Here is a 14,568-nt window from a genome sequence, read left to right on the forward strand (position 1 = left end):
ATCAAGGCAAGGTTCTTTGGCATTGCAAAACACCCTTAGACCCACTCCCATGTATTTTAGACCTGATTTTTTTTAGTTCAATTCAATTCAATTCAAAAATACTTAATTAATCCCAGAGGGAAATTGGTTAAAGTTATATGTTATGAAGCCGCCAATATTTTTCAACAACTGGGCATCATTTAATTCATTTTTAGCAACATTTCAATGGATATTTCCAGAGATTAACTGTTAAAACTACACATTGTCTCTAAATGTAGTAGTGTGTTATAAAACAGCTGAGATAGTTTCATTGCGAGCATCTTCTTACTTATGATTCTATGTTATGCAACACATTAAAACAGCTATGTGAAGTAAAGATGACAGAATCCATAAATCAGTATTTAACACTGATGTACTTATGTGCAAATATAATCTTCATAATTATTAATGCAAGTAATCAACCACAATTAAAGTGCAGAAAGTGTTAGATTTAAGAAGTGGAAATGCTGAATGTGTATCTTCTGTTAATTAAAAGCTATCCCTCTAATTACTTCTGTAATTAGAAAACCCTGCATTTTCAAAAAAGGGTGGGGAAAAAACAACCTGTGGCAGTCATTCAGGAAAATGAGCAACATTAATCAGCGCGTTTGGTTTGTTGTCATGTCTGGGAAAACAAACAAAGAAGAAAAAAGAATCCCCGAACATGCAAATACATTACGCTACAGCCCACATGATTTATGAATTAATAATAAATAACAGTATGTATAATTTCACAGTACAACGTGAAGATTTATAGCTATAATTAAAAAGTCAGAAAAATCTTTTCATCATTAGCAATTCAGTGAATGGCAATAATTAATGCAGGGATATCCGACAATATCGTCAGATATTGGCATTAAAATGTAATACTGGAAAATATCAGATTTTACTCTTTTAATGACAACATTTACATTCCACAAACTCTTCTCCTGCTTCTCATCACACTCAAAATAACAGATCTGATGTGTAGCTTTAGAAGTATTGTCACATTTTTTCACAGATAATGTTTAAAATCTAAGTTTGCATCATAGAGCTGCCACCCACACAAAATAAAATTAGAGCAATTTCATTTTATAACAAGATAATTTAATTGTTCTAACTGTAATTTTCACATTTTACAATAGAAGTTTGACATTCTTACAATAAAACATCACGTTCTTAGAATATACACATGTATCACATTTGTACAATATTGTTACATTGTACTTTATGATAAAACTTTACAAATGTGATACATGTGCATATTGTTAGAACATGATAGTATATTATAAGAATGTACAAATTATTATGGTATAATATGATATCTCAAAATTTTTTTTACTTGGGTGGCAGTTCTACGCTTCCATCGATTTGTGATGTTAGTTATCTAAAACCAGACTTCCTAATTGTATGATACCTCATAGAAAGCTGTACTCTACTTGTTCTTTATGCGTTTTTTATTTATTTTTGATTTTTTCTCTTTTTTTATTCACTTAATTTGTATTTACTACTGTCATAGCATGTTAACTGCTCCGTTTGAATTTAGTGTTTGGGTTGCACATTGCCAAAATGCCATGTTTGTTTGTAAATGAACTAAAAAAGTTCTCATAAAAAATTGTTTTCTGAAACAATTTTTTCCCTTTTATTTTAATTGGGGGGTGGGGTGGGGGGGGGTAGACTATATTGGACCTCGGCAAAAAAGCCGATATTAAACATCTTTAATATCAACCAAGAGAAAATCAAAACATAAAAGGCATAATATAGATAAGGCACTTTTTCAACATGTGCAATAAAAAAATCGATACACAGAGTTTAACACTCCAGAAGTTTTAAATACAGGAGAAAAAATTATCTCTAATAACACTTATTCCCATTAAAACAAATTAATGTGTACGTTCAAAGTGAGCAGTGAGAACCCTAAACTTATTTAATCCCATCTATTTTGTAATAATTACTTCAGCATAATCCATTACACTTGTGTCATCAGTAACCCCCTCAAAAATAAACAATAATCAGACATCTCTGCCTTTAAAAATAAAAACTAATCAAACCACAATTATTGAAAGCTGACTGATTTTTATTTTTAATTTTTAAAATAGTTATAAGTTCTCATTTGAGTATGGAAACAACAACTAGTGAAGTGAATGCCTGAATTATTGCTACTGCGAGTTAAATATTAAAGGACTGAAGCAGACTATGACATTTTAAGATTGAATGAGCAGTCTGCTTTGCATTATATAGGTAAGGAGAGCAAGTGAGAGAAATTCTCTCCTCACTTATCTACCGCCGAGGTGTCCTTGAATCAGGAGCAACCCCCAGCTGCTCCAGTGGAGCTGCACAGTAGTCTGATACGAGGAAGAATGAGTGTAGGCAGCTCACTAGTGTGTGAATCTCTACATATGTGAAGCAGCTTGTATCTGAAAAAGAGCAAATAGGTTCAGGAAAAAAAAAATACAGCCAAAGCTTCATCTGAAGCAACATATGTTAATGCGTCCCGGACTCTTGGGGGAAATAAAAAGGTTGATACAAACATTGTTTATTGGAAACCGTGTGCAACATAAATCATGTTCTGGGAAAATGGAAACAATAACTCACCTTTCGCTTTGCTTTTTGTCCCAGCCACTGAGAGCATGTGAGGATGAAACAAGAAGAAAATAAGTCAAATAAGTTACCAAGGAGCTCCACTGATAGCGTAATGATTGTTTATTTTTAATAAATAAAACATTGTATTAAATCTCATCCGTGTAGCCTACTCTTGGCAAATTAAACTGTAATTTCATCCAAGCAACATGTTTTCAAATTATCAACAAAAAGCTGTTATATTTGGAGGAAATAGATCAACCTTAGGCCATGCTGTCAAGACAAACCCACTCCGAGAAATAATTGAAGCCACTTACACACATTATAAATCAGAGGTGATTTCACCTCCTGACACCTGCACTTTTATTTGTTGTGTACTTATCATTTCACCTGCTTATTTATGCTTGGTGGAAATTCATAAACATTAACAAATTGTTAATTGCATTTGAACAAATCAAGTTATTTCCAAGAAATTCTTGTCCTTGAAAGGCATACTTGTTACCGTGACGTAATGAAACAAGGCTGAATTTGTGTGAAAGATAAAATTACCTCCAGTCTCCTGAAGCTTAACAGAAAAGTGTTTTTTTCCATCAGCACAACGATTCAAAGCACACAACCAAAATCAGAAAGGAGCTTCTGCGAAGTAAAGCAAAAGTTGTGGAATCTTTTGGGTTTTGTAAAGAGAAAGTCAGAGCAACCCAACCCTTCCAACACAGAGGATAAAAAGTCTCTAAAGAATGGGAGAGAAACTTCGGATATTCATGCTTCACTGGTGTTCTTGATGGCTGTAAGGATTGAGGTTGTCAATAAAGAGAACTGAAGACAAAGTCTTGGGGAAAAAATCTGGTTCTGACTTCTTTTGCATTTAGTTTCTCCTTTATTTTTAACACATTTTTAATTGGACAATTCAACAAATTTCCAATAAGAATAAACTTGAATATGAGCGATTTTTCTGCTGTATTTACACAACTTTTAAACAATGTGTATTTACTGTTTGCTTAGAATCTAGACCGTCATTTGTCGAAGCAAAGTATTCACATATCTATGATGGCTTGACAGGCTAATTGTTTTTATTTCACTTCTTAAAACTGAGACCATCCATCCATCCATCCTCTGTACCCGCTTATCCACGCAGGGTGATGGGGAGGCTGGCAGTGTTTGGGCAAATATGCTGCGCCGCTTCTGGGGCGATCCCTAAAGATAGGATCAGGTTCTATTTTTTCTGCAAGCCGGCTCTGGAATTCGTCAATTATCTCAGTTAACATAGGGCTAGACAGGAAATCACACATGGTTTCAGTGTAATTTCCGCGGTATGAATCAAAATAAAAGTAATGCAACGATGCTATTTCACATATATGAAGCTTACTTGTGATCTTATTTACTCACAGCATCGTTCCAGAAGTGCAGCGGTGTATTTTAATGGCTGTATTTCTGGCAGTGGAGAAGAAAACCATCATATATGACATGAAATAGTGATGTAAAATGGAATTTCTTTCATTTTGGTTAAATAGAGGATTGTGTAAACAAACAGTAACCTTTGAAGTCTTGATCTCATGATCTTGCGAGGAGGTTGGTGGAAGTCTCGAGGGATTTTGTGAGCAAGAAGCACGGCAGAGAAGCCGGTTCGCTGCTGAGACTCTCCTAGTGTGCACTTGAGTGCAGTGATTGTCGCAAGTAAACCTTTCTGCTGCCGTTCTGCAGTCGCTTTTGCGACCAGTGTGTGGTGTAATGTCTCCATTTGTGACGTCACAAACAGGGACTTTTTCAAATGGCTTGTTTTAGGCACATAATTCCTAAACCAAACACTGACAGAAAACACATGGATGGGTTTCTGTCACGTTTGGAGTATATGGAGACAGTAGAAATCCATTTAACTGCACAAAAGGATACAAGAGGTGAGCTTTGCATAATATGTCCCCTTTAAGACATGAACATAAATCACAAAAGGCATTACAGCAAGAATCTGATTCATCCTCTCTACCGGGGTTTCAAAAAAAAAAGTCAAATGTTGACATGACGAACAGTAAGTTAAGCGTCCTCACACGACCTTGCTTTATGTTCCTACGCTGCATGCTGCAGGTACACTTTAAGCCATGGCACCGCTAAAAGGCTAAAGGGAACAACACTCATGTCAGAATCAAAAACACACATCGGAAATTTATTTTCTCAAATAATCAAATATTTCCACTCAATGCAGCTGCAGACAAAAATATCTGCTCAGAAAGGCAAATACTGTTTGCATCATTGCATTTGTGTTGCAGAGTTAGAACCACGTAAGCCAATCCTCCTCGCAGCCATTTATTTTAAAGATGTTTACAGTTCTATCCGTGACGTGTGCTCGAGCCTAAAAGCTCTTACAGACCAAACCGACGTCAAGAGCTAGCAGTGATGGCAGCCCCTCCTGCTGAGTCCCCCCTCATCGCCAGCATCTTGGGAAACATTTTTGCACTTTAACACATCTCAAAGACGACCTCCAACTGCCAACGCCGATGTGCAATCTAAGCCTGTGCATTCTGCTGTGCAGAGGGAAGCAGTCTATAAATAAATACATACCATTCATTAAGGTAACAAGCACGAAAACACACCGACTACATAAAGGATCCAGAGAAAATAAGCCTCTTTTGAATGCATTTGTCATCAAAAGACTATGACGTTAATCTTGTGGATTGTGTTACATATTTATGCTTATATTAAGCACCTAGGCTTAGAAAAAAGACTTATCGTTCATGTAATAAAGAGTGAATCAAAACATTATAGAATCAGCAAGCATGAACTGTTGAAAAACTTCTTTTCATCAATACCCTAGCCATCTGTAGTTTGATTCCTCTGCTACCTCGGTCTATATATCCACACACCTCTCATCCTTTTACTGGTTTGCACCACTGTGTAAATGCATCCTTTTCCACCACTCAACTGGAGTCATTCTCTGCAGGTTTTAATAATATTGTTCGCATTTCTGGAATTCAAAGCTGCCTCTTTATCCAAGAAAGATCATCAATGTTGTTCATGTTTGTTCATTAATCAGGGATGATAAATGCTGGAAAAACACCCCGAAAATAACACATTTGCAGTGAATACAAGCAGACACGACACTGTGCTTGTACACATGCACGTTTCACTTATTCTTACTGAGAAAAAAGGGGAAAAAACATGCAATTTGAACTTTCCTTTATTTTTTCAGGGTAAAAAGCCACTTTTGTGAATCTGTATTTTAGAATTGGACCAAATGCTCAGTAAAAATAGTAATCATATTGCTCATTATAGTAGCTGTAGCTAGGGGTGGGAAGGGAAGCGTTGTGGAAAAAAGGTACTATTTCTGCCTTTAAAATAGGTCAGTGGTAACCTGAAGTGTAGAAAAAGGACATAATGCTTATCTGTGAAATAGGTCATCTCTTGGTAATTTTTGAACAAACTCTTATCAGAAGAGGAAACTGGGAAAATCACAAAGTTGACGCCTGCCATGCTTCTATCTAATGGAAAATTCATTGTCTTTGACACTCATTAATCTTTCCTGCAACTCTTTCACTCTGTTTTTTTCCCTCTTCATGTGGAAGTTATTAATCTCCAACCCTCCACCAATTCAATAGTGTTGACAAAGTCAGACACCATGATAAGATTCGAATTGCTGTGAATAGGAAACGTTTGCAAGCACATGGCAAGCATATCAATACATGCTTTAACTGAGGTGTGTTGCACAGAGGGAAGTTTCTCCGAAAGCCAATAAAGGACAGAAATGTTGACATCTAGAGATTTTTATAATTAAATTTGTATGTATTAAATTGAATCATTTCAATGCATGTTATAAGACAATGATTTTAGTCTTAGTTGCATAATTTCACGTGCAGAGTAGTGGATTTGTTTAATTTTAATTTAAAGTGATGGTGTGTATTTCCCCTGGCAACAGGGACAGTACATACCTAAATTAATGCAAGCAAGCAGCAATTTTGTGTTTGAGTGAAGCCTAGTTTATGCTTCTGCGTCAGCTCCACAAAGGAGAGACACACATGTATGGATGGAGACGTTTTACTCAGAATTCTCCGTCTCCTGGGAAGTGTTGCGCAATTCCCCACCGGGACAACAGAGGGCTTAGTGCTTTTCTGGGGTATCCTGTCATGTATCCGATCCAAGGTAGTGCATTCACCATTCACTTTTAATTTTATATTGTGATTTTTGTATTTCAGATATTTTTTTTAACAAACAAATGTGTCCCTTATTTTTCTTCACATCGTCATGCACTCGCCACCTCTAAACCCACGTTTCCCGTCATTTCACGAATATTGTTTATTGTGCTATTTGGATCCCCATTAGCTTCCACAGCAGTGGTTGCTAATCTTCCTTGGGTCCATTTTCTTAATACAAAATATATTTAACAATACAAATGATTAAAATATTATAAATTATTACACTAGGACTTTAAAAGCTGTAGTGGCCAACCAATGCCATCGACAAGATCCCCCTTAACTTCTTCTCGTTCTATCACACCTGCAAGAACAAGACAATAACAGAAAATGCTTTTAATTCAATAGCCTTTTTTTTGTTGTTCTCCTTAAAAGAGCTCTGATTTTGGATTTCCCTAACACAACCTGGTAGTGTATTCCACTCAAAAGTCCCTCCATATAGAATGGTTTTCTTCCTAAAATTACTTCTAGGTCTTGGCACTATAACCATGTTCTTGCTTACCAAGCGTGTTACGTGCTCATGGCAATATCCACTAAGTAATATTTTGTCTTTCATATGATGATGAATATTATTAGTCATAACTTTTTGCATAAACATCAGAAGACTATATTTGACTTTTGCCTGCACAGTTAACCAAGACAACTTAAAATGCATCTGGTGCACATTAGTTTGAAGAGGACAGTTCAAAGCTACCCTGGCTGCTCTGTTCTGAGCTTTTTGCAGTTTTCTTAGATGTTTCTAACCAAACTACTTTACAGTACTGTAAATGAGATAAAACAAGACTTTGAACAACATTTTTCAATACAGTGGTAGAACAATACGCAGAGCACTTTCTTGACATAAAGATTCCTCGGCCCATCATACTGATAATAATAATAATAATAATAATAATACATTTTATTTAAAAGCGCCTTTCAGGACACCCAAGGTCACTTTACACAAAACACGTAATAAAATACAATAAAACAATAATAAAACCCAAAGAAGAAAAAACAGAGAGAAACATTTCAATAAAATCAGAGGTTGTAGGCAGATTTAAACATATGTGTTTTGAGTTTTGTTTTGAAAAGGGTAAAACTGTCAACGTTCCTGATGTCTGGGGGAAGTGAGTTCCAAAGTCCAGGAGCAGAGCGGCTGAAAGCTCTGCTCCCCATGGTAGCGAGATGGGCAGAAGGAACCGCAAGATGGATGGAAGAAGAAGATCTGAGTGAACGGGACGGGGTGTGAATACTTATAAGGTCTGAGATATATGGAGGAGAGAGGTTGTGGATTGCTTTGAAGGTATGGAGGGGAATTTTGAAGATGGACCTGAATTTAACTGGGAGCCAGTGAAGCTGCTGGAGAACCGGCGTGATGTGGTGAAAGGAAGGGGTTCTGGTGATAATACGGGCTGCTGAATTCTGGACCAGTTGCAGTTTATGAAGGAGTTTGTTGGGAAGACCATAAAGAAGTGAATTGCAATAATCGATATGGGAGGTGACGAGGCTGTGGACGAGAATGGCGGCAGTGTGAGGGGTCAGTGAGGGACGGAGACGGTTAATGGAACGTAGATGGAAGTATGCTGACCGAATTAAGTCATTAATGTGAGCCTGAAAAGAAAGTGAGCTGTCGAGAATGACACCCAGACTCTTGACATGAGGTGAGGGGGAGACTGTGGCGCTGTCAATAGTTAAAGAAAAGCTGTCAGATGTTGAGAGGGTGGAGTTAGTGCCAACAAGAAGAAGTTCAGTTTTATTGCCGTTGAGTTTGAGGAAATTAGAGGTGAACCATGATTTGATTTCAGAGAGGCAGAGTGTAATGGAGGATGGTGGGAGAGTTGAGTTGGGCTTACTGGAAATGTAGAGCTGGGTGTCATCTGCAAAGCAGTGAAACTGGATATTGAATTTGCGGAAGATTTTGCCGATAGGGAGGAGATATACTATGAAGAGGAGGGGCCCCAGGACAGAGCCCTGGGGCACACCAGGACAGAGCCCTGGGGCACACCTGACTTGACTGGGGAGGGTTCTGAGGTAAAGGATTTTAACTTGATGAACTGAGTGCGGCCAGTAAGGTAAGATTGAAACCAGCTGAGGGGGGTGTGAGTGATGCCTAAGGAAGAGAGTCTATTGAGGAGGATGGGATGAGAAATGGTGTCAAAGGCCGCACTCAGATCGAGGAGAATAACTATATGGTCAGTGTGATACGACCAGGATAAGTTGTCCATTCTAACAACCAACAGTTTGAATTTGGTGACCTACTCTACCTTGGCATTATTAATTTGCAGATTTAGTGAAGTAGTCTTTGATAACATATTGCTGCTGCAAAATGTCATACACTTAGTTTTGGAGATGTTTAATACCAATTTATTCTTCTTCACCCAATCCACTACTGTGTTTACCTCTTGCTGTAAATGCTCATTCAATTCAGGTATTATTGTTGCGGCAGTGGAGAGAGTAAAGTCATCAGCGTACATTACCACACTAGCATTGTCAACAGCATATGGAAGATCATTTATATATATAGAAAATAAAACGCTTGCTGCATATTTTTTTTACTCATCCAGTCGCAGGTGAATAAACCGTTCATATTTGTTAGAGTTTTTCTGCGAGGTATTCTTCAATCTGCTCCTTGTCTGCCGCTAGATATATTCGGCTCTGTTACAACCCGGCTCGTGTTTTTGAGTGCGCAATGGTGGCGCTGTTGACAGCGACATCCTGACCAATCACAAGCTTGCGTTCTCCGTCTCGTTAAACAAATCTTTATAAAAGCAGGTTTGACTCTGTACTTCCTTGTGAGTCTTGTGAGTCCTTTGCAAGGACGGATAATGGCGTTGCGTGTCTCCGTACCAGTGCAGAAGCATAGGCTTAAGACTTTACCAACAGATGGCCTTGAGGGTCAAAAATCCCTGGGAGTGCAGCCTCCACGACAAGCACACCAGACTCCCTTTCATCACTAGCAGCAAGTGAAGAGGTAAATGTGTAAAACAATGTTCACCAATGTCGAAAGTTTTGCAACCTCTTGTTACAAATCAGTAAATGCATTTTGCCCTCGCAGGCTCCTGTAGAAGGAAACATGGTGTCTAATATGGCGTCGCCCAGAGACTTAGACCCGCTCCCATGTAGTTTAGTCCCAATTTTTATGGTTATATATTACGAAACCGCCAATATTTCTCAACAACTGCATCATTTCAATGGATATTTCCAGGGATTAAAAACTGCACATTCTCTCTTTAAGGGGATCTCATTGCAGACACAAATGACTCTACAGTTATGATCCTAAATTAAATAGCTTTTTATGGCTGTAAAACCCCAAAGAACAGAATATGCCAGAAGTTATAATGTGCAAATCGAATGCACCATGTGAGAAAGAATAGGAAAATGTTTCTCTGATGTGTTGAGTAAAATGTCATGTCATGTCATGTCATGTCATGTCATATCATATCATATCATATGGTAAAAATGGAGCTGGGATTTGAAAAGTTGCTAATTTTTCTTAGCCAAGTCAACTAGACCAGCATTTGGTCTAGGAATGCTCCATTGGAACCTTTGCAATCTGGCCAATCACAGCTCTCTATAGGGGTTTCAAACCAATGGTGACAACCATTGTGGATCAATCACAGCGCTCTATTGGCTTTGTGGGCCAATCAAAGCCCTCTATTCGTCTGGTGGGCAGGATAATGCGACGGAGTGGCACAAGATGGCAAAAGCTCATTTGAAACAGCTTTTGCATCACTGTAATTTATTTCTTTGTTCTTTTTTTTAACACAGATTAGTTTCTTTATTAAAACAGAACAAACGCACAAAAGGGTTTTTACATCACCACTGGGCTATTTGGACTTGGGCTTTAGAATCAGGAGCACCCAGATGCATTTTAGTCCTTTATTTAGAAAAAAGGAAGTATTCTTGCCTTGTTAAACTGCGGGCTGCCTTGTTAACCGACATCCGTTGCGATGAGTAGGCCTACGTCATGTTGTTTATTGTCCAGAAGCATGTGGAAATTGTTTGAAAGACAACGGTCGAACCCGCCCCACAACAAAAACTGTCACTAAAGCATTGCCAGACTAAATAAACAGTCTGGCTTGCCAGGCTACATTTTTCTTCCTAAATAACCAGAATAAAATGACTTGCTGTAAATTCTTCATTAAAATAATTAATTATTCACTAAAACAGTTAAAGGAGGACGTCATGAGCTGTTTTCGTGACACCCGAACATCTGCAAAATCAAGAAATACATCCAACCTGGCCAAGTATTCAGTTGGTGCTTTATAGTTATATTTGTGCTCTAACTCAAAGAGCTATGAAAAATCGCCCGTTCCATTTCATAACTAATGAGCTACAGTCTTGTTTTGTTGTGAAAAATGCAGCTGAAGACCTTGAAGCTGTGGTATAAACTCTCAGCAATATAAAAAAAAATCACTTTACCAAAGCAGCTAGACAGTCACATAAAAACTATGCAGCTCTCTCTAGTAGAGTCGGGCTCAAAAATACAAAGAAATTCTAAGTAATTGGTTTGCTTTAAAACTGATTTGTTTGTAACCGTGTAATTATGTTGGCTCAGATGAATAGGTGGTAGAATAGTTTGACACTTGTAATGTAAAATTATATTTCAGGGTCAGGCTTAAAAGAAACTAGACAAATCTATAAGAATAACCTGTAATAACCCTGTTAAACTAAATACTTCTAAAATTTGATTGAATAGAAATACAGTTTCTTAGTGAATCTGTTAGAAATAGTTGTTAAATTACCATAAACATTGCACATCATTAAAAAAAAGTATAAGTTGACTAATACCTATTGGATAATAAAATTGTAATTAATGGTGAGGAAATTAACATAGCGTGAAAACCTTCTTAAAGATGTCCTTTGCTTATATTTTTATACATTTTTAGTGGTCTATAATATAATGAATGCCTTGTAAGATAAGCTGGGGAAAAAAGCTCTGGTGCACATGTTTCTATAGAGAATTCAGCCAGAGAAGAAGTAGCTTCAGACGACAGGATTTGGAGTCTTAATTCCTGATATTTGGACATCTCACCTCTGATTGGCTAACAGTAGTGTGACTCGACTACTGGCTCTGTTTGCTTTGCAAGGTTGATGTTTTATCTCCACAAACAACACAAGCCTGGAGGAGTTCTGCTGTGTGGTGGAGTTGCTAATGCTAACGGTTAGCTTCTACTAGTTGAGACATTCTCTGCTGTTTCCTGGACGATAAACCAACAACAGCCTTCACTGTCGAGAGTCAGCCTACTGTGCAAAGACACGTCACAGCAACGTCTTTTTCATGTCATTAATGCGCATCCAATTTTGGTCCCCTGAAGGTGCAGACTGTGATGCCAGATGACATCTTTTCTCAATGTCTTCTGGACGTCCTGTATTAATGTCTTCAGAACGTTCAGATTTGGGAAATAAGGTTGTTCATTCTATGTAACAATAGGGCCCTTATTTGTGTGTAATCAAAGTAGATGCATGTGCCAAAGACATATATATGTAGATGCACCATGGACTGGCACTACATAATGAAGCTGCCATAGTGACTGGCTGCCATCTTGAATGGGTCTCCATTCACATATAGTGCAATAATTTCTGCTGAGGAAGGTGTTGTTTACCCAACTAAAAAACACATTTTATGAAGCTTTTTACAAAATCAGACACATGGTATGGCATGATAATTAAAACATTAATGTAATTAAACAAAATCAATTAAAATATAAAATCCCACCAGGTAGGCTACAAAAGTCAATAGTAATCCCACATGATCTGTTTTCAATTGTACGTTGGTTCTTATAACCATAGGCTGCACAAAAATGGGCACAGTTGCTCATTCTGCGTTAACTTTGGAGAGTGAGGAGATCTATTCAACATGGCTTCAAAGCGATCTAACCTGCACCCAATGGGGCGTCTACGCATTCATCTTGTGCTTGCATTGTTGTTGGCTAGCAATGTTGTCAGTGTATTATAACAGTTTACCTTGTTCTTACCCGAGGCTTAACTGACATGAAGTAATCGCTGCAGGTTTGAGCATTTTTAATGATCTGCACATTCCAATCACTTCTTCTTCTGATAGCTTGCAACCAAATACGTCTTTTGCTTGCCTTGAAAGGGGTGTGAGTCGATGGAGTTCTGTAGAACTTGTGTTTTGTTGTTTTCATCAAAGCGATTTGTACAACCAACAGCACAACAAGGCATTATCGCGGCTCTTTCTGCCTCTGACATGCACATTAGCAGGAGGTGCGTTAGGGTAAGGGGTCTATAAAGAACCAACCAAAGACAAATTAAGAAACAAAATGACACCGATGAAACCTTGTGCAGGAGAACAGGGATGCTGGATGGATGAATGCTGTATGAGGCAGAACAGAACACAGAATAGATAATTGCACACCACTGGCTAAAGACAAGAAAGCAATGAAAAAAGGGAGAAATGTACATTGGCCGATTCATTCACCAAAGGAATGCATTTTGCACTCAGCCTTCTTGATACTTGCATTTGCATTGTGTGACACTTTAGGTGTGACACAGTGCAATCCACTGAACTGTCCATCAGAATAATTCACAAAAAGCAGATTTGCACAAAACCTATAGCTGCTAGTTCATGTGGGGGTTAGTTTGACCAGCCCCTGAGAGATTTGCCCTCTGAATGGAGACCTTCAGTGGGGTCAACCCCATGTCCCACAGCAAAGGACTTTCAATGACAAAGTATTTCATAATTTCTCAGCTCACATTCTGATGGCCTAACGTAAAAATACAGAGTAGTTTTAATGTTGTGTTACAACTAGGGATGTCCTTTTATTGCCCAATACTGGCATTAAAATATAACACTGGAAATTATTTGTATTGTTTTGACTTTCTTAATGACAACTCTTTTTACACACCACAAACAAATTATACATCTGAATTTTCAGCTACTTTGCCTGGCACTCAAAATTTCAAAATATAACGGATCTGTTTCATTTTTATTTGTTTGGTACAGCTGGCCTCATTTAAACTGAAGTAGTAATCATATTTTGTACAAGTAATAATTACATATAAAATATGCGTGATAAGAGATACTGCATGTGATTATGTGCTTTTTCTTTTGGGTGTGGGGGACATATATTGGTATTGGCGTATGTCGGCAATAGAATTTAAAAGTTAGACTATAGCAGTAAATCAGTAAGGAAGCTAAAATACAGCATCCTCATTTACAACTGTGATAATTTAGGTTTTTGTGTGAACATTTCCATTATGGAATATTCCATAGTTTTCTAGTGTTTATTTTACACAAATGCAATTTTGCGAGAATAAACTGAAGTCCACTGTGCAGCACATCAGGGTGAAATGTAGCTATTGTGCTCATTCTGACATTAATGCTTGGTGCTTATCTGTCGACGAATGTGCACTGACTAACTTAATAATGATAAAGATCATTTCATGATTTTTCAAAATGAGTGTTCATAAATATTATTGATGGATAGATTTATCTTTTCTGATGCACCCATTATCCATAAAAACACTACAAATGCATACTTTTGCTTATTTTTTTAGAGAATGAATAAGTGAAAAATTTACCTCATAATACATACGGCTCATATATATAATTTAACTGAAGATTATTATAAACTCTAAAAGTTGTTTTACTGAAATCCTGTACTTCACTAAACGACACGTGTAACAGAAAGTGACAAGTTTGGTCACTGACTTCAAAAAATAAAGAGTTTTCATCAAATCAGCCACCTTTGTTAGCACTGTGATTAAATCCTTGTGTATTTCTGAGTCCATTCAAGGGAGCGTATTGTTTTCACCCATATTTCAAAGCTGTAAAAAAATTTTTTTATTTATTTACCTGTGTCCTGTCTGG

The 14,568-nt window shown here is 37.5% G+C and overlaps 1 protein-coding gene across 3 annotated transcripts in view; it reads right to left on the reverse strand.

Moving 5' to 3' along the window:
* cadm2b (cell adhesion molecule 2b) overlaps positions 1-14,568 on the reverse strand; it is a 217,959-nt gene that overhangs the window by 74,550 nt on the left and 128,841 nt on the right. For 2 of the 3 annotated variants that reach the window (XM_015951340.3, XM_015951339.3), the window contains exon 2: positions 2,593-2,619. The exons of the other annotated variant lie outside the window; for it this stretch is intronic. In XM_015951340.3, coding sequence (XP_015806826.1) covers positions 2,593-2,619 — 27 coding nt within the window. The remainder of the gene's footprint in view (positions 1-2,592; positions 2,620-14,568) is intronic. 3 annotated transcript variants of the gene reach the window in all.

This window comes from Nothobranchius furzeri, chromosome 13 (assembly GCF_043380555.1).
Source record: "Nothobranchius furzeri strain GRZ-AD chromosome 13, NfurGRZ-RIMD1, whole genome shotgun sequence".
Classification (NCBI taxonomy): Eukaryota; Metazoa; Chordata; class Actinopteri; order Cyprinodontiformes; family Nothobranchiidae; genus Nothobranchius; species Nothobranchius furzeri.